A 26,914-nucleotide genomic window follows, 5' to 3' on the forward strand; every position below is an offset into this window, starting at 1 on the left:
GAGTGTTACATTTGGTGGCTCATGGGACGGCCCTGTGAGCCATCTCACTCACTCCTGACATGGCTAGACTCGTTCTGTGGTCAATGCACAGCCTCCTGCCCCAAATACCATTCACTGCGGCCCAAGACACTACCAGCCGCCGCTCTCGCCAATCTTCCTTAGGTGCACGCGTGCCCGATGACCCGCCTCTTAAAGTGCCTGTGGTGGGAACTCAGCTGCGGCAACCTTGGATAATGTCACTGACCCCCTCGCTATTTAAGACTCCATCTGAAGAGCAGAAATTGCCTCAGTAACAGGTCTCCTGCATCTGCAGTACATGTTGCTCCTGAGTCTTGGTTCCTGATTCCTGTCTGCATTCCTGGTCCCTGTCTTGCCTTGCCTCATCCAGCCTGTGACTACTTGGAAATTGCAGAGGACTTATTTCTGAGAGTGCACTTTAGCCCTGCAATTATTTGCATTGGTTGGTAAGTAAATCACTTGCAAAAGCAAAGTTTTAAGTGAGTCCACAGTAAGCATGCTAATAAACTCAACCAAGGTTGCATATAAAAAAAGAGAAATCTGATTATAGAAAAGGAAACAAAGAAATAACTCAGATGCAAACAGCAAGTTGGAGTAATATTTTAAAACTCGATAGACTTTGCATAAAAATTAGTTTTTTGCACATACAATTATATTCAAATATCTGCAACTTTACAACATGATCACCATATAATCTTGAAAACTGTGCCATATAGTTTTAAAATTCTTGCCACATAATCTATCCTAGAGATGCTGCAGGAGACCACTGACCTTGATCTGAGTTACCACATGGGATATATTGTTCAATTAATTATGATCTGTGCCTGAATGCTACAGCAGGAAACTTAATAATTTTAATAGTAAGTCTCTGAAAGAGGAACAAAATCTGTTTTCATTTGGTAAACATAGAAAAATGATAGAGAAATCATAGATCCACACAAACAGTAAGGTAACTAAATGCCTCAATAAACACAAAGACATTTTTCTACAGTTTTACAGCTATTGACACAAAGTGTTCTGGGATGGGTAGTTTTTGTCTCAGTAACAATACTTAATTATATATCCCAGAATGCTTTACAATAGTAGTCAAAAAACGGGACCGGTGCAAAATGTCAGGTAGTCACTCTACGGTAGGATATAAAATGCAACCTGGCCCATTTATATTTACTGTATCTTTTAGCACCAGAAAAGTGTTTTAAAGGTGACCATTCCCTTTGTGAGCCTTTGTGTGGGAATTGAAAAGAATCACAAAAATGGCAGGTCTTGCAACCAGGAGCATCATGTCCTCTGATCCCTGTGGGTGGTGCTGTTTCACTACTAAGAAGGACTTTTGGCTAAAATCAAGTGTAAGTTCAGAGCCAGGGACCGAGTGTCCATTTCTTGGCCTTTTGTCTGAGATTAAGAACAATATGGAAGGTTAACACTCTACCACCTGAGTCCACTGGAGAAAAGAAAATGTCATGAGAATGGCCACAAGAGAAGTATTAAACTTCCTGTTAAAATAAAAAACGTGTTTTTGTATTAGCTGAAAATGTGTACACGGGCTGGGGGATGATATAATGCTGACCATTGGTTTGTAGTTATGATAATACTAAGAAAACATAAAAGCATTAAACTCTATATACTACAAGTAAAGTAAAAAAAATAACAGAGCCTTCTGTGTTAGTAATAAGGGCTAGGGATTCCTTCTTGCTCCTTGTGGAAGGTGGTCGGATAAGTAGCAGCAATTCTAGACTTCTTTGCGAACACCAAATTGTCTGTAGTGGAAAAGACTCTTAGCATCCAAGTCTCCTGAGTACTTAATAGCTTCAGCAAAGAGTTTTGCCACCTACAAAATACAAATGTGTGTTTTTAAATAATAGAAAGCAGTAAGCACAGCAATTGCATTATCAATGTATGTTAAAGCTTAGAAGTCTCAACCTGCCTAGTTTGGCTTGGAGTCTACAAAAGGAAACAATTCATTTTTCAAAGCTTTTTTTTTTATTGATGACCCATTCCTCAGCAGTAGAAAGCATGAAAGCTCATGAAACATAAATCCTGATCCATAAATATAGAGGGATAGATTTTTTTTTTTTTACTGAAATCTTAGATATCATTGGAATCTATCATTTTTAGGACAGTTCTTGACTACCAAAATGTTATGTGACATAAAACAAATTAAAAACATTTTTCAGAATCCTGCACTACAAATTATGTCCCATCACATAACTAGGTTACTTATTTTTAAGGGCTTAATGAAATAGCATATTGACCAGATAAAGAGGGAAGCTGGAGTACAGTACCTGGAAATTAGTGATGAGAGCAATTCCGGAGTCAACAGCTGTCCTGCGGATGATATAGTTGTCCCGGATAAACTTGGTGTTGTTGTTGGGGAGGTTGATCACCATGTCAATTTTACCGTCTTTTATCAATCTGAAAAAGAGGAAGATTGGATATTGCATATTTCCACATAATTTCACCAGCATTCATTATTTCTTGTCAGTAAATTAGTAGGGCCCAGTGTAGTGCTCTGAGTGCTAAACCAGATGACAACCTGTCTATTAACGCAGCCGTGGCCCGAGAGTGGAAGATCACACCGGGACCCCCCCACTGGACCCCAGGTAATTTAAAACATTTTGGGGGGGTTCGGGAGGGTGGGGTATTTATTTTAAAGGATCGGGGTGGGTTTTAGGGTTGTTTTAGTGTGCCAGTTTTCCCACCCTCCCCCTTCCCCTCCCCCTCCCCCGATTTACGATTTTTGACGATAAATCCAGAGAATTCCTATTGTATCGTGCCTCTAACGATTTTTGACGATTTAAAATATATCGGACAATTTTTTAAATCGTCAAAAAACGATTCACATCCCTAATGTGTAGTACACCTTGAAATTTTCATATTCTCAAATTCTGTCACTTTTGATGGGTAGTCTTCTAGTATCAGTTAAAAAAGGGAGAAAGCTGTGCATATTGCCTATTTCAGTAGTTACCAGGATGCTGCCAAATCCCAATATACAGCACTATTTGGTTCAGAGGTAGAAAAATATTCAACTGAACAAGGGGAAGGCTCCTCCAGTCCTCGAGTACCACAAACTGGTTAGGTTTTCAGGATATCCACAATGAATATGCATGAAATGCATTTGCATAGCACAGAGGTGGTACATGCAAATGCATCTCATGAATATTCAGTGTGTATATCTTGAAAATCTCACTGGCTTTTGGCACTCAAGTTGAATATTTAGTTGAATATTTTCTTACACACAAAACAGAGGAAAGTGCACAGGAAAGCTAGCATAGGTCATAGCTGCTTATGTAACATCAGAAATCTGTGTCCTCGCAAACTTACTTATTAATGGAGGCAAGGTTGGGGTTCTGTCCCTCTTGGGTTGGCCATGCTACAGGGGTGGCCGGAACATCATTGGCATTGAGCCATGCTGCAGTGGCATCCGTGGCATAAAGCTGCATTGAGAGGAGAAAATGTGTGTTATTTGTATATTTGTTATATTTTTTTTATCTGGGTAAGTAGAAAACGCTCTCTAGTAATGACCTTTAGTATTCAAGTCATTGCTTTAAGTACCATATGATTGCTGCTCCCAGCGAGCTGACCATTTGTTTAGAATATTTTTTGTTATATGGACTCATTCTTGCTCTGTGTCAGTGCTATATGCTGCCATGTGGAAGACCTGGGTTTGATTGCCAGACCAGGACTCTGCTCCCCAGGCCAACTAGGGCTAGGGATACTGTGGAGGCAGTGGTCAGAGCCTCCGGGGTGAGTGGAATCTTAGCCCCGTGACACCTACTGGCTAAATTCAGGGCCCATGATTACACAATCTGAAAGAGCCATAGAGCATGGCCCCTGGCCATGGCTAGGCTAATGTTAGTGAGAAGGGATGTAAAACTGGAGGCAAAATTCATGAGGGCTTATGGTCCTATAGCCCAAAACAGAGAACAGTTCCAATTATGTTGGAGGACAAATGAAGGAGAAAACTGCTGGGCCTAAAACAGATGTTTAAAAAAATCAGTTATATGAAACCCTTTGTAATCAGGAAAAGAAAAAGATTGTACTTGACTAAATCTGGGTTTCCTGCTCAACAAAATAAAAAAATATTTGATCTGAAAATAATCTGAGTGATATCCCTCAAGTATAAACATTTTATAAGCTAGATATTTCTTGCTTTCTCTCTGTTATTATACATATTCTCTATGCTAAGGTAATGTAGTGTGGGGTATATTTTCAATTAATCCCCAACTGAAAACGTATGCATGTACTTTTCACTCCAGGCAAATTAACCTGTTCTTCAAACACAAAGCAACTTCAGAGTTCGTGTTTGAAGATAGGGGTGTAAGGTGGATATAAAGTATGCATATATCTTATATTGTCTCAAATGGGAGCATAGAATACTTAGGCTGAGGATGTGCATACATTTGTGAAACTTCAATAAACGTGCAAAGTCTTTTCACCCAACTGAGTTGTGCTCCCAGAAATGCCTATTTTACTGCTTCTGCTAGTACTACTCATGCTGTGAAAGTACATAACTTGGGAGGATTTAGCCATTCTACATGTCTAATTCCCAAATTTCCCAACAGAGATTGAAAATTATCCCTATAAGCCAGGCAGTAGAGACATTTATGAGGAAGAACCTTGTCAGACCACTAAGTATCCTTCTTGCTTTACTCATGGGTTGTCTTTGTTTGAGGTTTCATATGACATTGACCCTGCTTAACTGTTCTCAGCTAGAATTTGAGAAAAAAAGAAAATATGAAAGCAAAAGAAAAAGGAACCAACCTTGAAACCATCTTCCATTAACTGCTGGGCTGTACCAAGGAACCGAGGCCGGAATGAATGCTGACAGAGAGAAGGAAGCACAAAGAATGTTACTACCTTCTATTGCAGGGGAGCCACCACCTCACCCTGGTCAACTCACAGTCTTATCCTGTGTGCATGGAATTTAGTTCTGACTACATCTCCATGCATGCAGTGGGGCTAAATCAGGAATTGGCCTACCTCTTCAGGATGACTTGGGTGAGGAAGCAGCCTTATCTGCCTTACCCTTCTGTATCAAACAAAAAAAATAAAGAACCCCAAATCAAACAGTCCTATCCAAAAAATCAAAAAAACCAACAAAAGGACACTGTGTATCATTTTCAGTACTGTGACATGATGGGAATAATCATATCTTGATAATGATGAAACCGCATCAGCAAGCCTGACAACGGCAGTATATCAAACTGCCGTCCGGTCTAATCGTCACTTGCGGTGTTGTTCCTTTAGTCAAGGCACATTGCTATAAAAGTGATTCCAAATAACAGTTCAAAAGATGTATAAGTAGTCCATCTGTTCCCGTAAGCATACATTTATTATTAGACCCGACAGCGGCCGGTATTTCGCGACTTAACAGTCGCTTCTTCGGGAATATTTTTTTTAGAATAGATGCTTCATCTTGAGTCCGGGATGAACAGATGGACTACTTATTCATCTTTTGAACTGTTATTTGGAATCACTTTTATAGCAATGTGCCTTGACTAAAGGAACAACACCGCAAGTGACGATTAGACCGGACGGCAGTTTGATATACTGCCGTTGTCAGGCTTGCTGATGCGGTTTCATCATTATCAAGATACGGTTATTCCCATCATGTCACAGTACTGAAAATGATACAGTGTCCTTTTGTTGATTTTTTTTATTTTTTTACCCTTCTGTATGCCAGATCACTCTATATTTTCATATTGCACATAGACAGCAGATAGCTGGCCTCCACAGGTTCAAGCTATAAAAATTCAGGTCAGATAATTAAAGGTCTCAAGTGAGAAGAGACAGATGGTATAAACACCCCAGGAATCTTGGAAAAAAAAAACCCAACATGTATATTCTGAACTTGCCTGCTGTTGTAAGCATGATCGTTTTTCAGAACGTCTGCCGGTCCCTGCCATGTTTGCTGCTGACTTTTGTTTGTGACCATTGGTTGACCATACTATCTCATATCATCACTTTTATTCCTTGAACCAGATGTTTTGATGCTGTGCAAAACAAAAATTCTCCCTCTGCTTAATCCTCCCACCCAGTGCCACAGTCTTCAAGAACTCTGCCTCCAGAAACATTTTGCAGAGCTCAGAATAATCATTTGAAAAAAAAGAAAACTGCTGTAACTATGGTGGAACCACTGTCCCATGAACCGATCTTCATATTATATATCAGACATCTCTGGGGTCACTGGTGTGCACAGAAAAACCCTACCTCTCAGTTAAAAGAGACCTTTTCTCTCCCTCTCTAAAGTTACAGTAAATAGCAATCTGTCTCTCTCTCCAAGACAATAGCACAGACTGAACTTGCGAACATCACTTGACTAGATAAGCCAGAATAATCCTCTCTGAAGGAAACCTACAGAATAATCAAAGTTGAGGATGTAACACCCCCCCCCCCCCCTTACAGGGCTATCTGCTGGAGATTCCCCTTAGGGTAACAATACAGTGAGATTAGAAAAGAAAACATTACAAAATGCCCTTTAAGAACTAGGGAGCTTGAACTGGTAGAAAGCTCATTACAAAGCTGTTCCTTTTCCTTTTTGCAAACTAGGAAAGACAAATATACAACACAACAATATTGACAGGTCCCCAGCATGTGAGCTGCTGAAAACCTTCTAGTCAGGAATGCTGGCTTTCACAACAGTGCTATAAACCTCTATCAAACGTGTATTGAACATTTGTGACACATAAAACAGCTATTCGGCCAAAAGAAATTACAGCTGTCAGCATGCATCAGAGCAGCCCTGAGATTTAAACGCTGATTGAAGCAACTTGCACAAGGAAGCATTTGTTATCAAAGGTGAAAAATATAAAACACATTTACAGGACTGGAAGGTACTTATTTAGGGAGAGCACTACAATAGTAGGAACTGGGGAAGATTTTATGTTATGTGTCATTTTCCTAAGGTTAATGTGTGCAAGTCAAGCAACCTTAGAAAGAAAACTAGCTTCTGCTAAGACCATGCTCCAACAATTATTGGCTTTTTAAATGTAAAGTCCAGTTCAAGGCAGTCAATTCACTTTCTGCCCCACTGAACTTTGATTTTGGAGAGTTCAATCAGGGCGGAATATAGAAATGTGTTAATGGCACCGTGAGATCCTATTTTTGATGATCCTTTCAGCCGCATGCTTGATCTCAGGCACAAAATGAAGAGAACACATTTCCCTTGCTCTCATTGACCTACATTGGCTGCCTATCTGCCACGTATCCAATATAAAATTTGCCAGACAGTTTTTATGTTAATTAACTCCAATGATTCACCTTGGAGTAATGCTTTATTACATATTTATTGTCCTACACGGACTCTGAGAGCTTCCCAAAGAGGATTCTTGGATATACCATCCATCCGACAGGCTAGGCTGGTAGAAACGAGGGAATTGCTTTCTTCATTGTAGCTCCTATTCTTTGGAACCTGCTACCTGAGACCTTGCATTTGGTGGATTGTGGGAAGAATTTTAAAGTTCTTTTAAAGAAATTTCAATTTAAAACAGGCCTATTTTTAAACAAATTCCCAACGTGTACAGTTTTACGTGAAATGGCGACCTTATATTTAACAGATTGTGAGAAGAATTTAAACATTTTATTAAAGATAGCTCCTTTGAAAATAGGCTTATTGCAAGCAAATCTCTCGTGCGAATAGTTTATTTGAGGTTTCAGAAACGGCATTGTTATATGTCTTGTTTTATCTGTATTTTATTGTTTTTAAGCTTTGTCTTCTCTGTGTTTTGTAAATGTTTTTCTTTTTTGCTCATCGCTTAGTGCGCTGAGCATAAGCAATTAACACATTTTAGATAGAGAGATACAGGTGAGAGATCCTCATCATAATGAGTGGTCTTATTCATCCTTTTGATGTGAGAGTCCTGAACAGAAGTCGGTTCTTAGATTCTACATTGTAGAGATGAAGAAGGGCACAAAACTCTGAACTAAATGCAGAAAATGATAGATATTTTCCTATATTTATGGCTGCTGTCAAAATGTAGGTTTGCTACTGCCTTCTGCACTCAAGTGAACTCAGAATTCATCGCAATGCCACAAAGCTAATGCAATGGAATGATCTGCATTAGATACAAATTGTCATCTGGCTGCTAGCAAATTGAATTCTACTACATCAAACTGTCAGAAAATGTTATACTTGGAATATAGTAAATGTAATGGTGTACTTCATTTTAGTTGTTTTGCACCTTTCCTCATTTATTATTCCCAAGAATATTCACGTCACAGCAAGGTCTTTGTTTCTCAAAATTCCTAGGCTCCTCCTTCTCAATCGTATTGTGACCCACTAGGAGGCTAATTTACTAACCTGCAAGATTTCCTGTGGGTTAGTGATCTCATTAACGGATCGATACTGTAAATCCGCGGGAGAGCGGACGAACGCCCGCTCTCCCGGCGCACCCACCGGCCCTTGGCCGGTGCGAGCTATACAGTATTCAAATGAGGTGACGCGGTGCAAACGAGGGAAAGGAGGCGCTAGGGACACTAGCGCGTCCCTAGCGCCTCCTTTTGGCCTGGAGCGGCGGCTGTCAGCGGGTTTGACAGCCGACGCTCAATTTTGCCGGCGTCGGTTCTCGAGCCCGCTGACAGCCACGGGCTCGGAAACCGGACGCCGGCAAAATTGAGCGTCCGGTTTTCGGCCCGACAGCCGCGGGCCGAATTCAAATTTTATTTATTTTTTTTTTTTTACTTTTTTTTTACTTTTGGGGACCTCCGACTTAATATCGCCATGATATTAAGTCGGAGGGTGCACAGAAAAGCAGTTTTTACTGCTTTTCTGTGCACTTTCCTGGCGCCGGAAGAAATTAGCGCCGACCTTTGGGTCGGCGCTAATTTCTTAGAGTAAAATGTGCGGCTTGGCTGCACATTTTACTTACTGGATCCCGCGCGCATACCTAATAGGGCCATTTGAGGGCGCTATTAGGTGCCGCGGGTGGGCCGCGTGTTTTCCTCCCCTTACTGAATAAGGGGTAAAGGAAAACACGTGTCCAGAGCAGGCTGACAGTGCGCTCCAACGGAGCACACTTTACTGTATCGACCTGTAAGTTTTCTACTCATGCTTTTCTACTCATGCTTAAGTTTTCTACTCATGCAAATGAGCCGAGTAGAAAATTTACATTTGAACTTGAGCTCCTGGCATGGCAGAAGAAAGATACCCACCCAATATTGCATTTGGGTGCCAGTTTTTAAAAAAATCATAAATAATAAGCTGCTTTGTAGGTTTTTGCATCATAGCAACTCAACATTTATGAATTTAAATTAATGTTTGTGTGTAGCAGACCATGCATGAAAGCTTACTACAAAGATTGGCCTAAACTTTCACATTTATTCACAGAAAAGGTAATTGTGTGACAAACACACAGAATGCAGAACTGCTGGCATTTTGTGTGCTTTTTAACATAAATAACCTTCTTGCAAAAAAATGTATGCAGGGTTTTTTTTCAGTTTAGAAAAAAACTGACTTCTCGGAGAGCAGAAGAGATCCAAGAAGCTGTTTCTAAGTCAAAATTCTGAGTCATGATTTGAAAAATGCAAAACCAAAAAAATTCAAAAGTGATCCAAACTTCATTCCAATATTGCATGCCTTACAATTTTTCCTGCATTTAGAAATCAAAGATGAGACAGAAAGAATGCATGCCACTTCCATCTTTATTGCTTCTCCAATTTTTACCCAGTAAATGTCATGCTTTGCTCATTATAATCTGTTTTTTGGCGGCTTTTTTGCATCTTTGACATGAAAAAACATATATTATATCCTACCATTTCAACTGCAATTTCCCCAAATCCCCAGTGGTTCCATGCTCACAGTAAGCCTGTTCTTGTAACACCCTGAGCCTGTTTAGTAATCATCATCTGCTGCAGCACATCAGCACTGCTTCAATTAATTTTTGTATTGATTTTTGTGCAGTCTTGCAGGACACTTGGCTTATTAAAAACACTGCAGACTTACCACACGTGGGCCATCAATTTTTTTTATGCAAGGCCAGAGTAATATAATCTAATGTGATTGATATACCAGAAGTAATTCATCCTTTCAGTAGGACAAAATAGGGTAACTGACTGACACTATGAGTACCACCATATTTTATCCTTTCTGATTTATATTGGTTTGTCATCTAATAATAATAATAATTTTCTATTTATATTCTGCCTTTCATGACAATTTAAAGTGGATTACATTCAGGTACTGCTGGTATTTCCCTGAAAGGTATCCTGAGAAATATAGTCCCACTTCTTCTACAGATCAAAATCCTTGACTGCTTTGGAAGAGGACTTGAAAACAGAGTGTCCAACAAAACTGCCCCACTGAACATGGTACTCCTCTGAGTTAGAACTACATTATCTTTGTTACTCCATTAGCCACTTCATCAGCAAATGAAGTCACAATCAGAATTCATTTGCCTTTTAAGTTCAGATATTAAGTATTTATTGCATGTGTTTTATGAAATTATATATGAAATTTAGAGCTGTTTACTGTTTAGCAGCCATACTGAGGGATCTAAAAAGTCACATGTAATCCTGAACCACTGGCTGAGTTGGAGTGAATTACTATAACTCATCACCAACAGCCCCATTTTACTCCTCTCTAATACCCTCTAAATTTGTAGCCATTTTCTGTAGCAGTTCAACTAAATTAGTGAAAATTTCCATTTCTTAATTAGGCAATTGTATAGTTGAGACTAAGACCAAAATCTCTGAATAAAAAAGAAAATACAGACATTTAATCTGGCTGCTTTGAATCTTTTTCAGTGTAACTTGTTCCCCACTCATAAAGCTGGCCATACTATTGATTTATTGGCAGTTACTCAGCCAATATTGGATAATAATATTATGCAAAAAATAATTAATTCGCCTTTGATTTGGTGAGATCATCTGATGATTTTGTTTCCTTTAGTGCAAATTTCTTTTAAAAGGATTAGTTCTACTTGTATCATCTATGACCAATATAGAAATAAGAATGATTTTGAGAAATTCCAGGATTTTCTTGCCTTGGATTGTGAAAGTTTAAAGTTAGATTCTTTAGACAGTTTAGTAGAGAATTTTCAAATGTTGTGTAAAGACATACTGGACTCTGTTGCCCCTTTGAATCCAACAAAGATTATCAAATTTACTGGGGATAAATGGTTTTCTGGAAAGCTTAGACAGATGAAGAAAGAAATTCAGCATTTGCAAAGGTGTTGATTAAGAATGACAAGCTTAGAGATTCACCAAAAGTGGATAGCATATTTTATAAACTATAAAAAAAAGCCATCTTTTCTGCTAAAAATAGCGTTTTTACAGACATATGGCTGGATTTTCGGAAGATTTACGCGCGTAACCGGCCTTACGGGCGCCGGGCCTATTTTAAAAAGGCCCGGCGACGCGTGTGTAAGTCCCGGGGCTTTACTAAAGGGAGTGGGCAGTCCAGGGACAGGATGGGGCAGTCCGGGGGCGGGGCAAGGGCAGGGTCCCGGCACAGTGGCCAATTTGCTGCTGTGTCGGGGATCGCGCGCCAGCAGTTGGCTGAAGTAAGTTTTGTAATTAAAAAAAGAAAACGACAAAGGTAGGGGAAAGGAAGGGAAGGTGGGGTGGGGTGGGAAGTAGGGAAGTTCCCTCCGAGGCCGCTCTGATTTCGGAGCGGCCTTGGAGGGAACAGGGGAAGACAGCATGGCTCGGCGCGGGCTTGGCATGCGCAAGGTGCACAATTGTGCACCCCCTTGCATGCACCGACCCCTGATTTTATAACTTGCATGAGCAAGTTATAAAATAGAGAGTACATGTGTGCACGCCGGGTAGTGCGCGCACATGTACGCTGCACGTGCATGTTATAAAATCTACCCCATAATCCTAAAAGTTAATTGTTTAATAGGGATGTGCATTCGTTTAACTCATTTCGGAATTATGGGGCGGATTTTAAGAGCCCTGCTAGCGTAAATCCGCCCGGATTTACGCGAGCAGGGCCTTGCGCGCCGGCGTGCCTATTTTCCATAGGCCTGCCGGCGCACGCAGAGTCCCGGGACTCGAGTAAGTCCCGGGGTTTTTCGAGGGGGGGGTGTTGGGGGCGTGTCGGGGGTGTGTCGGGGGCGGGGCCAATCGGCGCAGCATTTTGGGGCGGGACGCGGCGTTTCGGGGGTGGGTCCGGGGGCATGGTTTCAGCCCGGGGCGGTCCAGGGGCGTGGCCTCACCCTCCGGAACCGCCCCCAGGTCGCATCTCGGCGCACTAGTGGCCCGCTGGCACACGGGGATTTACTTCTCCCTCCGGGAGGCGTAAATCCCCTGACAAAGGTAGGGGGGGGTTTAGATAGGGCCGGGGGGGTGGGTTAGATAGAGGAAGGGAAGGGAAGGGGAGGGGAGGGTGAAAGCGAGTTCCCTACTCCCCACCCCACCTTCCCTTCCTTTCCCCTACCTTTGTCGTTTTCTTTTTTTAATTACAAAACTTAACCTCTACAACTCCTTCAGAATGCCTCAGCACGCATCCTCACCAATTCCAAAAAACGTGACCACATCACACCCACCCTGATCAAACTCCACTGGCTGCCTATACAATCCCGTATCCTTTTCAAGACCCTCTCGCTCATCCACAAAAGTATCTCTAATGAAAACTCTGACTGGCTCAACCCTCCCTGACTTCTACGTACCTCTACACGACCATCTCGTACTGTACACCAAGGAACACTCCGTACCCCCTCTATCAAATCAACAAAACTCATCTCCACAATGAACAGAGCCTTTTCTCTAGCCGGTCCCACCCTCTGGAACTGCATGCCCCCAGACCTACACACTGAATCCTCTACCCCTAAATTTAAAAAAAAACTAAAAACTTGGTTGTTCCTACAAGCCTACCCATCCAACATGAACCTCTCTCCGAATGTTGTCTGATCCATCTTCGACCCCGCTCAACTTTCACCTTATCTTACCCTTATCGTGCTTTCTGGTCTCTTCTTTCCCTTTTCCCTCCCTCTGCTCTTAATGTAATTTCCACCTATTGTTTGTCAAACAGTATTATATAATGCCGTTCTGCTTTTCCAAGTAATCAATTTTTGTCAAATTTCGTGTAAATATCCTTTTGCCTCCTAATGCCCCAAGCAGTATCTCGACCAGATGTTTCTGCCCATTGTAAATTATAGCCATGTTTATTTAGTTGTTTTATAGTTCCTTAATCTCACAGTTACCGTTCAATGTAAAGGCTTTGCCTAAAAGTTATTAAATTACTTGTAAACCGATGTGACGTGCAAACGGATGTCGGTATGTAAAATATTTTAAATAAATAAATACATTTTTTAAAAATCTACGCCTAAGTGCATAACTCTAAAACAAATGAACTAAATACATATCCCTAATAAAATGTTTGAAATTGTATGGGAGGCATTTATGGGTCAGAGGGGAAATCTTTTGGCTAAAGCTTTAAGGAAAAAATCATAAAAATGTATGAAGCATTAATTGGCATTACCCCTGATATGCCTTTAGAGTAGGGATGTGAATCGTGTCCTCGATCGTCTTAACGATCGATTTCGGCTGGGAGGGGGAGGGAATCGTATTGTTGCCGTTTGGGGGGGTAAAATATCGTGAAAAATCGTGAAAATCGTTAAAAAATCGAAAAATCGAAAAATCGAAAAACCGGCACATTAAAACCCCCTAAAACCCACCCCGACCCTTTAAATTAAATCCCCCACCCCCAAATAACTTAAATAACCTGCGGGTCCAGCGGCGGTCCGGAACGGCAGCGGTCCAGAACGGGCTCCTGCTCCTGCATCTTGTCGTCTTCGGCCGGCGCCATTTTCCAAAATGGCGCCGAAAAATGGCGGCGGCCATAGACGAAAAAGATTGGACGGCAGGAGGTCCTTCCGGACCCCCGCTGGACTTTTGGCAAGTCTCGTGGGGGTCAGGAGGCCCCCCACAAGCTGGCCAAAAGTTCCTGGAGGTCCAGCGGGGGTCAGGGAGCGATTTCCCGCCGCGAATCGTTTTCGTACGGAAAATGGCGCCGGCAGGAGATCGACTGCAGGAGGTCGTTCAGCGAGGGTTCCAGCGCCTCGCTGAACGACCTCCTGCAGTCGATCTCCTGCCGGCGCCATTTTCCGTACGAAAACGATTCGCGGCGGGAAATCGCTCCCTGACCCCCGCTGGACCTCCAGGAACTTTTGGCCAGCTTGTGGGGGGCCTCCTGACCCCCACGAGACTTGCCAAAAGTCCAGCGGGGGTCCGGAAGGACCTCCTGCCGTCCAATCTTTTTCGTCTATGGCCGCCGCCATTTTTCGGCGCCATTTTGGAAAATGGCGCCGGCCGAAGACGACAAGATGCAGGAGCAGGAGCCCGTTCCGGACCGCTGCCGTTCCGGACCGCCGCTGGACCCGCAGGTTATTTAAGTTATTTGGGGGGGGGTTCGGGAGGGTGGGGGATTTAATTTAAAGGGTCGGGGGTGGGTTTTAGGGGGTTTTAGTGTGCCGGCTCACGATTCTAACGATTTATAACGATAAATCGTTAGAATCTGTATTGTATTGTGTTCCATAACGGTTTAAGACGATATTAAAATTATCGGACGATAATTTTAATCGTCCTAAAACGATTCACATCCCTACTTTAGAGCTTAAGCAGGTGGTTATGTCTCAGTCAAGACATTGGTATTGACAAACTATAGGTTTGGAGAGGTCTGATGAACTATAGAGACCTAAATGTACTGGATTTGAGATAACAGAAATGAAAGAAGTAGGTTGGATAGATTGGCCAAGAGTAGAGGTTTGTTAGATTTTTGGCCAGGCTATTTAATGAGCTTCTAGGTAAAGTGGTGGGTGCTGATTAGTACAGTGAATCACTCATTCTAACAAGCACATTACCCAGGGCTACTGAAGAAAATGATTGTTAAACTCTTATTAAAGAAGTCAGCTTTAAATCTAGCTGACTGTGGAAACTATCAACCGGTTTCAAATCTGCTTATTTTGGCTAAAATATTGGAAACTATTCTAACTTCTCAGTTAAGAAATTTCCTAGAGATTTTTGGTGTTTTGGCCCTGTGCAATCTGGTGAATGATTTAGTTTAGTTTATTTTTTATTAACTGCCTTTCTTACAATAAATAGAAAGTGATTTGCAGCTGCTGCTGGATTGAGGGGAGGGGGCGCAGGTTTTCTGGTCCTCTTCGTCTATCGATCTGCAGCATTCAACACAGTGGATCGTCAGCCTTTCAGAGTTGGGGTGGAAGATTTGAGGCCTTTTTGCATGATAGATTGCAAAGTGTAGAAGTTAAGATGCAATTTTTCTAAATCATGTTCCCTTTTTTCTGGAATTCCGTAAGAATCTCCCTTATCCACAGATTTACTTAATGTATACTTTCATCCCTTGGGGAATATCAGTAGGAACCTGGGGAGGTTCCATGGCATCCAAATCTGGTGCCATGGAAGGACTCCTGGCAGGAGTTCATTGGGAAATTAAATAAGTTGTTTGAGACAGTTGCAATGTGGATGGGCAATACTTTTTTGAAATTGAATGGAAATAAAACAGAGATTGTATTTACTACTACAACCCCCCACCCTCCTGACCACCCCCCCCCCCCTCCCCCTTCCCCCCGAAGACTTGCCAAAAGTCCCTGGTAGTCCAGCGGGAGTCCTGGAGCGATCTCCTGCACTCAGGCTGTTGGCTGCCGGTATTCAAAATGGCGCCGATAGCCTTTGCCCTTACTATGTCACAGGGCCTACTAGTGCCATTGGTCGGCCCCTGTCACATGGTAGGAGCAATGGACGGCCGATGCCATCTTGTGCTCCTACCATGTGACAGGGGCCGACCAATGGCACTGGTAGCCCCTGTGGCATAGTAAGGGCAAAGGCTATCGGCGCCAAGGCTATCGGCAGCCAACAGCCTGAGTGCAGGAGATCACTCGAGGACCCCCGCTGGAACTCCAGGGACTTTTAGCAAGTCTTGGGGGGGTCAGGAGAGTGGGGGTTTATTCGTTAGTGATATGTTGTATACGTGGGGGTTCGCCATACGTTTCATGACCCCCACGAATACAACGAATATGGCATATACGTTGCGGATTGCCAATATGTTGCAAACGAATGCACATCCCTAGAGAATACTATAACTCAACAGTCTGGTAGGATCGAACACCTCATAGGTACAGCTTCTACTCTTTCTTTTGTAAATAGTCATATGGTAAAGAAAAATATTCTCCTCCAACAAAAATTAAGAATATTAAAAATTCTTCCAAATTAAGGAATTTTTATTTTTTTCATTTTCCAATATTTAAAAAAGTCTCTGCTATTAGATTATTTCAACAGTATCTTCAGGAGATTTTGCATGTTCTAAAAAGACTATTCTATCTTTGTTACAAGCAATTATCTGCTGAAGTTTGATGAGGTTACTTCTAAAGGACTCTATTTTAAAGTTCTTGATAGTCCAGACTTGGATTTAAATCTAATTCAAGAACTGAAAAAAGCTAGCGATTATAGCCCAGATTTGAAAGGGCTATGTGTGTAAATTTCAGGATTTTCTCGCACTGCACACATTTTAGAATAGGCCCAGCCGCACTTGTAACCCCATTACGAGCAGAAGTGCTGGACCCTGCAAAAGGGGTGGGCTGGAGGGAGTGGGCTGAGTGGGAAGGGGCGGGGGCGGTCCAGGAAAGTGCCATTTTGCTGCCGGCACATGCAACTTACTTCAACTCGGGGCATGAAGTAAGTTCACAAACAAAAAAAAGGGGATAGATAGGTTAGATTTAGGGGTTGGGTGGAGACGGGAAGAGGTAGAAAGAGTAGGGTTAGGGATAGGAATGTCCCCTCCTAGTCCGACCGAGAGGGAACTGGGGACCAATCAATCGCATCGCCATGCACAGGTAATAAAATTCCCTCCCCTGCACATGCTAGTCGCAGACCGCCCGTACATACGTGTGTGGATTTTAAAATCTAGTGTGCATGTGCGCGTGCCAGGAACCGCGCATACGCGGATCTTAAAATCGACCCCTTTGGTTTCAGGAAGACTACTTTGTTGGTCACATCTGTGTTGGACCCAAAGAGAAATTGAGTTTTAAGACTTTTTTGCAAATGCAGGATCATCTTTTTCTTGAATACAAGATTAGGATTTATCCAGATGTTGCATGAAGTACCCAGAAAAGGAGTTCTTACTTTTAATCAGGATGAAATCAAATTAGGAGCTGTACTTATGTTAAAATTTCTATGCAAATATGTGCTTAAACTTAATGGAGATTTGTTTTTACCCTTAACGGTTCTCATCTTTTGTCAAGAGTAGACTGAAGAAAGCAAACTTTGTAAGTTCCCCTAGTTCAGGGGTGGCCAACTCCAGTTCTCGAGAGTTACAAACAGGTCTGGTTTTCATGATATCAACAACAAATATGCATGAGATGAATTTTCATGTACTGCCTCCATTGTATGCAAATCTATCTCATGCATATTCATTGTAGATATCATGAAAACCTGGCCTGTTTTTGACTCTCGAGGAGTCGAGTTGGCCATCCCTGCCCTTGTGAGTATACTCTATCAGAACTATAATTCTATGTTGGTAAAATTTCTACTATTTGTCTATTTCACTGAAGTATTTATTTTTATATTTTTATTATATGTTTGAGATTTAATAATTTGGTTCGCTCTAAATTTATTTATTTATTTAAGTGTTTTATATACTGTGGTAGATAATTATAACTGGTAACATTCTTTTTTCTTAGTTTGAGCTTAAGCTTTGTTATCCTTCACCTTCGTCATCTGAGATAATTTTTAAAATGTATTTCTCAAATTTCAATAACTAAAACATTAAAAAAAAAGATGTCAAGTGTTGACTATACAAACTTGCCCGCATGCAGGAGGTTGCTCTTTATCTTATTTTGTGTTAGTTGAGGAATATAGTCAAACCACCATCCTGCTCTTGATGGGTGACCTACCATCTCTCCCCTAATATAACTAAGAGCATACCAAAACTGCTCAACTTTCCTACGTCCCCCTAAAGGATTAACACAGTCACACCACTATTCTGTACAAATCAGCTTTGTTGCCTCCCCCTTTTGACCCTATATCATCCCAAGTAGATGGGCATATACATTTCATACTTAATTCAACCTCTAGGCACCCCCAATATTTCCTTTTCCTACCACTTTTCAACTTACCCCAGTCATGCTTAAATTAATTTTGTCATGGCTTTAGTTACTTCCACCTCTGCTGATAGGCTATTTCAGGCATCCACCATCTCACTAAAATGGTATTTCCTCCTATTAACTCTAAGCTTCCCTATCTGAAGCTTCATTTTGGGATTTCTTGTCCTTGAATTTCTTTTTCTATGGATAATGCCTCTTTTTTTTCACTTTATTGTCACCTGAAAAATATTGTATGTTTCTATCATAGCCTCACTTACCTTTCCTTCTTCCAGAGAGTACAATTTTAGTTCATTGAGAATAGTAACACCTACTTAGTGTTAAAGTATTTATTTACTTACATTTGATTTCCTCTTTGACTGAACAAAAACTCCCAGAGTGGTTATAATAAAAAAAAATTCTTAAAAATCTAATTTTCATCTCAACTTCCCTAATATCCCTACCCCAATACTCATCTGTGATACCCTAAATATTAAAAATTATACATAAAAATGTATAACCAGTTCAATCTACCGATATAGCCAACTGAATTCCTAGTCTTTGCTCTAATAAATAATACATCCAATCATAGAACAATTACCCACCCTGGCTCAAACATTAGACTGCATAAAACAATCAGGGTGTACTGCATCATTATTCTTGTGAAAACTTTTGAAATAGCCCCAAAAAATGATTGCTTTTCTACTACTTACAAAATTAATAATTAAATCAACATCCATATGCGATAACTGTCCAGTGTCTCTGTGTTACTAATCAAAAGGTATAACTCTAAAGCCCCAAGGTGAGCCTGGTGGCTCAGTGGCAGTGTTGTGCATTATCATGTGGAAGATCCCCTGCTCTTTCCCTGAGAGTTGGGTCTGCAGCTCCTCAGGTCAGCTGAGGTTAGGGATGCTGCAGAAGCAGTATTCACAGCCCCTGGGGGCAGGAAGAGACTCATGATGATCACTCAAGGGTATTAGGTGTATTACAAGAAAACCTGTGGATCTGTTCATTAAAAAAAAAGATCAAAAGTCCAAACAGTTGATTATTCAAGAAGGCTTTAATGAAGATTTCTAAGAAGTCACAAATGTCATCAAAAATCATTCCCTCAAGACAGTCCATGTATCTTTGTGGAGCTGCATGGGGAGGATAACATGACCAACCAAAGTTTATTTCTTAACATCATTCAGGTGCATTAGCTTCATATGCAGCTCCACATGAAACCAGTGTTGGGGAATGACTTGATGATATTTGTGACCAGATTAGATACATTGCAGGAGATATAAAATAGGGGGGAAGATCCCTGCATAGTAGTGCATGATAGTTTGTCAGGATCCAAACCCTGTTTCTGAATGAGCAGGAAGCCCAAAGGAGCAAGAGGAAACTACCAGGTCAAAAAAAAAAAAAAAAAAGGAAAACAGTGCTCCAATACCAAATATATATCATCATGGTGCCACAAAACAAGTCAATGAATCCAGGCAAAAAGATTTGATCAGATAAAGCATATTAGTTCAATGAAGGCATATCATTGGTTCAGTAAGACAAGCATCAAACAATCCTTAATGAGCTATCTTGCAACATTCTCTGAACATGCATTCCAGAGTTTGACGTCATTTTTTAAAGTAAGAGGGGTACCTGGATCCCAACAAGAACTCCTTTCTGCGGTGGCTTAAATCCTGTGGAAAGCATTGCTTTCAAGAAGGAAGAGTAGATATTCTCTCCAAAACAGGCTACCTATTTGAAGTGAAAAGAGAGAAAGGCAGAGTATGAGAATTATTGTGCCAACATTATTTTAGACACAGTGGAAATGATGTCTTATATGTGAATTCATGCATTTTTTTTTCCAAGCATGCATGTATTATATTTTCCTGATGATGACACAGTACAGAACATTAACCTCGGTGGTCCCGGCACGATAAGGGCCCCTGTATGTACCACATCACCACCCGTGGCAGAAGCACTGTTCCCCAACCCGGTCTTAGGCCACCAGGACTCACGGCTGAGATGCTAACGGCACGGCTTAAGGCGGCGTGTCCTCTTTGGGCACGTACGCACGCCCCTTATCTAAATTTAAAGGGACCACTTCAGGAAAGCTCTGTGGCCACCCCTGACGAGGTTAATGTCCTGGGCCTATAAAAAGCCACTTATGCTGATGCTACAGGCCTCAGCAATAGGTCGTTTCGTTCGAGAGGTGCACTTGCCACTGTGTTCCTAATTCCTGCTTCCTGCTCCTTGACTCCTGGCTCCTGTTCTGTTGTGTGTTGTTTCCTGAGTTCTCATCTTCATGGTCAGTCTTCCGTTCATCTGCCTTCAGGGTCTCGTCTTGCCCCTGTTGTCCTTCATCCTCCTCTTTGTTCCCCTCCGCCCCGATTGGACTTCTGGCTTGACCTCAGATCAGACCTTCGGCTTAACGTTGGATTGGACTTCTGGCTTGACCAAAGATTGGATTTCATCGCTGCTTGACCACTGCCTGCTTCCACTTCTGGTTGAACTCTACCTGCCCCAACTTCTGCCTGAACCATGACACTGACTGCCTCTGACCACAGCCCGTACCAGACCTTATTGTCTGCTGCCTCTCCTGACTGCTGGCCAACCTGACTGTGCATTCGTTCACTGTGCCGGTTTGCCACATCTTCCAAGGGATGGATCTTCACCTCCACAGAGGCCTGCATCTAAGCCCAGCCAGGCCCGGCACCCAAGGGCTCAACTTAAGGGGAACGAGGACTGGTATTGGTGAAGCTCCAGTTGGGCCTCTGCTCCAGTCTGCTCCTCCTGCCAACAGTGGGGACCTATAGGGCTCCTCCCTGCGGGTTGCGCCTTCTCCACCTCAGCCCAAAGGTCTACTTCCGCAACACAGAAGGGATTTATTATACATACTGTTCTTGAAATCTTAGAGCATGCTTTCCATGTTAGCTGCCTCCTACAAACTCTGTAAATGCAAGCTATCACATAAAGGAGTTGAAACAACACATACATCAGTAACATCTGGAAAAGTTTTATAAAACACTTGCAGTTATGGTTAAAAGAAAAAAGCAGGTGTAAAGGTCACAGGCAAGGCTGCTTTTACATGTGATCAAAAGGGGGCAGTTGCCCCAGATTCTGCATGAAAGGGGGACCATTGCATGAATACACTTGATTCTGCCCCCTCTGACCCTATTGGATAGTATCCATCTCAGGCAGCAGACAATAGCCCTTTGCTTCCTGCTCTTGCATTTCCCCTCCCAGGCAGCAGCAGCAGGGAACAGGAGGGGAGGAATTGAACCTGGAATAGACAGAGCACAAAGCACAGCCAAGGAGAGCCACTTTGCTCCCTAGTCCAGTATTCCCTCCTCTCATTCAGAGACAGAAGAGAAGAAATGAACTTGGAGCACTCACTGAAGTGCAAAGAATAATCATTCTGCTCCCTAATCCAGCTCTTCCTTCTCTTGTTTATCCCGTTTCCTGTCTGTAGGGAACAGGAGAGGACTGGTAATGCTGGAGTGGACAGTAGAGCAAAGAAGAATTCAGGTTTTGTCTACGTAGTTCTATTTCTAATTTGTGGTCACTTATTCCGTATTTGGTGAGGGTCTATGTTCTGCAAGTGTGACCAAGATGAGGTATTCTGCTAGCATATAGGATCTATGTTGGAGTCTGTACATATCTGAAACAAAGTTTAAAATTTGAAAGTATAGGGGTCCTACTGAGCCGCTATGTGGCTCAGCAGGTTAGTCAGACACACGTATCCAGCACCATTAAATACCCGGCTATCTTAATGTTAGCCTGAAAAGTTTATCCAGCTAAATTTGGCTCTGAATATTAGAGTTAACCAAAAAACATATCTGGCTAACTCGACCTCTCCCAGATCCACCCATTCCCCACCCCTGAGTTACCCAGTTTCGCTGGATATTGTCACTTATCCAGCTAAGTGTGGCTCCTGCTGATCGAGGCTGGATATTCAGCAGCGCCACTTAGCTGGATAAGTCCAACTTATCCAGCTAAGTTTTTCTGAATATTGGGCTCAGTATCTCCAATTATGCTTAGGGATGTGCAAGAAAAAAAATTGTATCAGGAGACAAGGTTTTATTTCAGTTTCAGTTCATTTGCTATTTATTTCAATTTGTTTCATTTGTTGAACTGAAATAAATGTTCAATTTTTTTTACAAACCAAAAAAAGGTCACCCTTACTTCCCTTCCACTGAGACCACATTGTTCCCTTCCACAGGGATCTCTGATATAAAAAGGGGCAGGAGTTATTCCTTGGCAATCCTACCTCACGGGCTCCTGCTTTGAAAATGGTGACAGCCAGCACTGAGGACGGTGCCTTTTTGTTTCACAGCACACAGCCAGATGAGAAAACAGCATTCATTTCAGCCTCAGGCCTGGCAGGCACCGTTTTTGAACCAGGAGTTGGTAGGGCATGAGCAACTGGGGATTGCTCCTGCTCCTTTTTACATCAGAGGCCCTTATGGAAGGATTATAAACATCATCTTGTGAGGAGGGGCGAGGGGGGGAATTTCAGGTCTTCTATCATTGACTGTCTCAAAAGAAAATCAACATACAAAAAAAAAAATCAGATTTCTTGGGGGGTTCACGTCACCTTAAAATAAAACAAAATGCAAGTGTTTCATTTCATTATTCATTTTGTTTAAAATCATAGTCCCCAAATTGTGTGTTTTTACAGGACTGTTCTGGAAGGGCTGGTGGTGCGGTTATAATGATTCTTGAGTTTAATTATCAAAATCTTGAGCTGGGGCCTATGGACCTGAACGTTTAATTAGGGGGGGGGTGTTCAAGGCTGAAGATTCACCTAGGGCAGTGACTCCCAAATCTGCCCTGAGGAACCCCCAGCCAGTCAGGTTTTCAAGATATCGGCAACAAATAAGCATGAGATAAATGTGCACGTAATGAAGGCAGAGCATGCAATTCCACTGTGTTGCATGTGCCCACATGGGCCAGTTGAACACAGAGGTGTGCTTGCACCAGCTTGCATAGGCTGGAAAAAGATGGATTGCTTGTGTTGGCCTGTATAGAACAGAAGTGGGCTGCAGTTGCCCTTCCGTCACCTGGTGCAGAGGAAGAAACCTGCACCAGTGAGCTGGAAGCCTCAGATTAACAGGGAAGAGGGAAAGAGGAGGGTGTTAGGGTTAGGTAGATGAGTCATAATCAATATGGAAAAAATATAAGGGGTCCATTCACAGAAGTTTGTCTAGGGCCCTTTATGTAGTTAACATATTCCTTACCACAGGTGGCCTGTCATTCCCGTGAGTTATCAAAAAATGCAAAGAGTCAACAAATGACTCCCAAGAGGAAGGAAGAGGGTCCTGAGTGAGAACTACTGACCCTGTTAGAAAGGATGAGGCATCACCCTTGAGGTTTGCTCTAAATATGTTATTTTTACAATGGTATCCATTTTATTAATATAAAAATGGGATAACAATAAACATGGTACCATTGTTTATGATTTCACAAGAACCACTTAAAGGCAATACAGTCTTATAATTTCCAGTTACCTAAAATGTGTTCTGTATTGTAATGGGAGATACGTCTCATTACGACAGCTGAACAGGAGGGGAATGCATGCTAGGGCTGAATGGACCAAAAGCTCAGTTGGGGGAGGGGAGGACCACTATTCCCAGAGGGCCGAGGGACAGGAAGTTGAGCGCCTAAAGGGGGAGGAAGTTGAGCATGGCTGGGAACCAGATGTGGAGGGGATTAAAAGAAAGGAGACAGTGACACGAGACTGGTGGGAGTAGCAGGAGGAAAAGAACAGCGAAGGTGGAAGCAACGGAAAGCCAACGGAAAGCCAACGGCAGCAGTAAGAAAATGCGGTGGTACATGTGTTTTATTTAAAAAGTGTTTCTCCAGCTTTTGGGATTTCCCTACAGAAGGGAAGGAGGCAATCTCCCTCAACTCTGGGGAAATGCCCGAGCGGGGGAAGGGAAGGACACTGTGGGGTTTGTGCCTGAATTAAGCCTCTGAAAGTGGTCCAAGCTTCAGGGAACTACATTTAAGGATTTGGCTATTAAGAACATAAGAAATTGCCATGCTGGGTCAGACCAAGGATCCATCAAGCCCAGCATCCTGTTTCCAACAGAGGCCAAACCAGGCCACAAGAACCTGGCAATTACCCAAACACTAAGATTATCCCATGCTACTGATGCAATTAATAGCAGTGGCTATTCCCTAAGTAAACTTGATTAATAGCAGTAAATGGACTTCTCCTCCAAGAACTTATCCAAACCTTTTTTGAACCCAGCTACACTAACTGCACTAACCACATCCTCTGGCAACAAATTCCAGAGCTTAATTGTGCATTGAGTGAAAAAAATGTTTCTCCGATTAGTCTTAAATGTGCAAAGCTTGACTAGTACAGGGCTTGCCACTCTTTCAGTCAGAAGAGGTTTCTACTCTCTGCCACCCAGGATCCCTGTGTGCACAAATCAAAGGGTTGAACCCAGGACCTCTTGCACTTGAAGCGAGAACTGAGCAGTGAAGTTGGGATGGGCACAGCTGGAACTGAACTCTGGTTTCACAGTCAGATGGCTTGAATGTGAAGGAATGTTGGTCCCAGATAAGGCCAAACTCCTGGGACTGTGTTCAGGGCCAGTGCTACCATAGGCTGGGATGCAGGAGCGGGCACACCCTGGCTGGACTTTGTTTTGGGAAAACCCATGGCTTTTCTGAACAATTCTGCTTATAACCCGAGGAGGTGGGGACTTACCTTTGCTTAAAGTCACATCCAGACACCAAGAGACATTGGGATACTGCAGTGAGGAACTAGCAGGAGAAGCCCCAGCAGCGGAACTCCACCCGGTGAGCCGTTACAGTATACAGCATCCATCAAAATAATTTGGAAAAGTCAATTTGTAGCAAGCATTTCTGTTAATTATTCGTCTTTTTATATAGTAGCAGTAGAAGAGTTTCAGATCTGGAGCCAGGATTACTAACCTAGGTCAGGGCAGAGGGGGACGCAGCCTTTGTTTTTAATTAAGCAATAACAAATGGAAAGCAGCACTGTACTGTTGAGCTAGCCCTCCACGGAGCTACAGAAACAGATTCTGCTGTGACTTATTTGGATACAAAACACATTTTCTGGCTCACCGTATGGTTTCCAAAATGTTAATATGACAATGTTTAAATGAAGGCATGCTCATTAAATGCCAAGTGCCAAAGCAGGAATTCTTAGCAGTAAAATTGCATTATCTAGCTACAAGTCAGTAGGGTTAAAATATTTTATCAGTTTTTTAAGTAAGGCTTATTCAGAAATTTCACAGACATTTCAAAGCGTTGAGTAGAGACTGACAATTGTATCCAAATTAGATGAAATGCCTCTCAACAATGACCGCATTTCATAGTTTAAATATTTAATGTGATACTACATGAATGGATGTAGGGATAGAGATATAGCATAGGAATTACATCCCCCTTTGCAAACACAAATGTGTTTATGTGAGAGAGAGAGAGGGAAGTTATATGTGTGGGTAAGCGAGATGGAGGAAGGATGCTATGCTTGTGTGTGCACGCGATTAAGTGTGAGAGGGGCAGATTATTCGTGTACATCTAAGGAAAGCTTCTTAATTTTTGCCTCACATCTTATTAAAAAAATGGTGGAGGAATATGTGTGGTTCTGTGTGGGTTAGAGGATGTGGTTGTGCGTATGTGTTGCTGCTAGTGGGTCACAGAGTGAGTGTGTGTGTTTGTTTCTTTGTGTGTTTCCCCCCACCTACCCTCTCCTCACACTCCTTTCTCCCCTACATTCTCCTCCCTCACTCTCCTCTCTTCCCTCTCTTCACTACCCCTCACTTTCTTGAATTCCACTCTACCTCATTATCCACTCTCTATCCCCGTCCATCTCTCTTGACTCTGCAATCCCCTACTCCCAGTTTCTCTCAGTCTCTTCTCCCCCATCCAGTCTCCTATCATTCCCTCCTCCCCTCCCCTTTCTTCATCTTCCCCTGTAGCTTCTCAACAAACTGCAGCTGGGGAAGATGCATCCATCAACATAGCAGAAAGGACGGCGGCAATGCTGAAGTGCAGTTGGTTCTCATAGGACAGTGACTTTGAGCAGTAGGAAGTAGCTTTGAGATATTACCTACAAATGCAATGGGACCGATGTAATAAGGAGCGCTAATGTTAGCGCAGGTTTTTATTCCTATTTTAGCGTGCATTTTTTCTGGCGTAAACTAACTCTGGTATGTAACAAGATTTTAACTCCTAAAAAATGCATGTTAAAACAAGACTAATCCACTTAAGCATATTAGAGGTAAGAACTTGAAGACCAAAATGGCCTTGCATGTAAGATTGTGCCCAAATCGGGAGGCCCAGTGCCAATCTCACATGCAAGGCCATTTTACCAAGTGAAATCAAAAGGTAAGTTCTCTGGATCAGGCAATTACAGCCATTTGAGATGTACAGCACCAAAAATGCCTACTGTTTAGCTGTAGGTGCCTTCTCTAGAGAGCTTACCCTTTGATTTCACATGGCATCCCTTGCCCAAATGTTCTTGCATGTGAGATTGTACCCAAGTTGGAATGCCCAGTGCTAATCTTGAATGCTAGGTGATTTTGGTCACATTCCTTCCAACTTTAAGCACTTCCTCCTTATTTCTGTTTTTAAAGCACTTTTTAAAGCGTTTTTCTACATTTGGTGCAGATTTTTCAGTTTAAGTCCAGTTTCAATGCACATTTATCATATAGAATGCATTTTTCACTCCTGTTTGATTTGCATCCCATTAGCTTACTGCATCCCAAAGGGATAAGCAAAGCCTGCCCTCAAATTTAACTACAATTTTGAGGTGGGTTTGATTACATCGGCCCCAATCTGAGGGAAAGTTTTTATTGAAGTGGGACCTAACAACACTTACGACATTTAATGATGTGATA

The 26,914-nt window shown here is 42.3% G+C and overlaps 1 protein-coding gene across 1 annotated transcript in view; it reads right to left on the minus strand.

Moving 5' to 3' along the window:
* Positions 1-596: 596 nt before the first annotated feature.
* Positions 597-26,914, minus strand: part of CPS1 (carbamoyl-phosphate synthase 1) — a 163,590-nt gene continuing 137,272 nt past the window's right edge. The window contains exons 34-38 of the mRNA XM_029606134.1: positions 19,689-19,787; positions 4,780-4,839; positions 3,340-3,452; positions 2,301-2,430; positions 597-1,846 (exon numbers count right to left, since the gene is read on the minus strand). Of these exons, the coding sequence (XP_029461994.1) occupies positions 1,748-1,846; positions 2,301-2,430; positions 3,340-3,452; positions 4,780-4,839; positions 19,689-19,787 (501 nt within the window). The 3' untranslated portion in view covers positions 597-1,747. The remainder of the gene's footprint in view (positions 1,847-2,300; positions 2,431-3,339; positions 3,453-4,779; positions 4,840-19,688; positions 19,788-26,914) is intronic.

This window comes from Rhinatrema bivittatum, chromosome 6 (genome assembly GCF_901001135.1).
Source record: "Rhinatrema bivittatum chromosome 6, aRhiBiv1.1, whole genome shotgun sequence".
In the NCBI taxonomy this organism is placed as follows: domain Eukaryota; kingdom Metazoa; phylum Chordata; class Amphibia; order Gymnophiona; family Rhinatrematidae; genus Rhinatrema; species Rhinatrema bivittatum.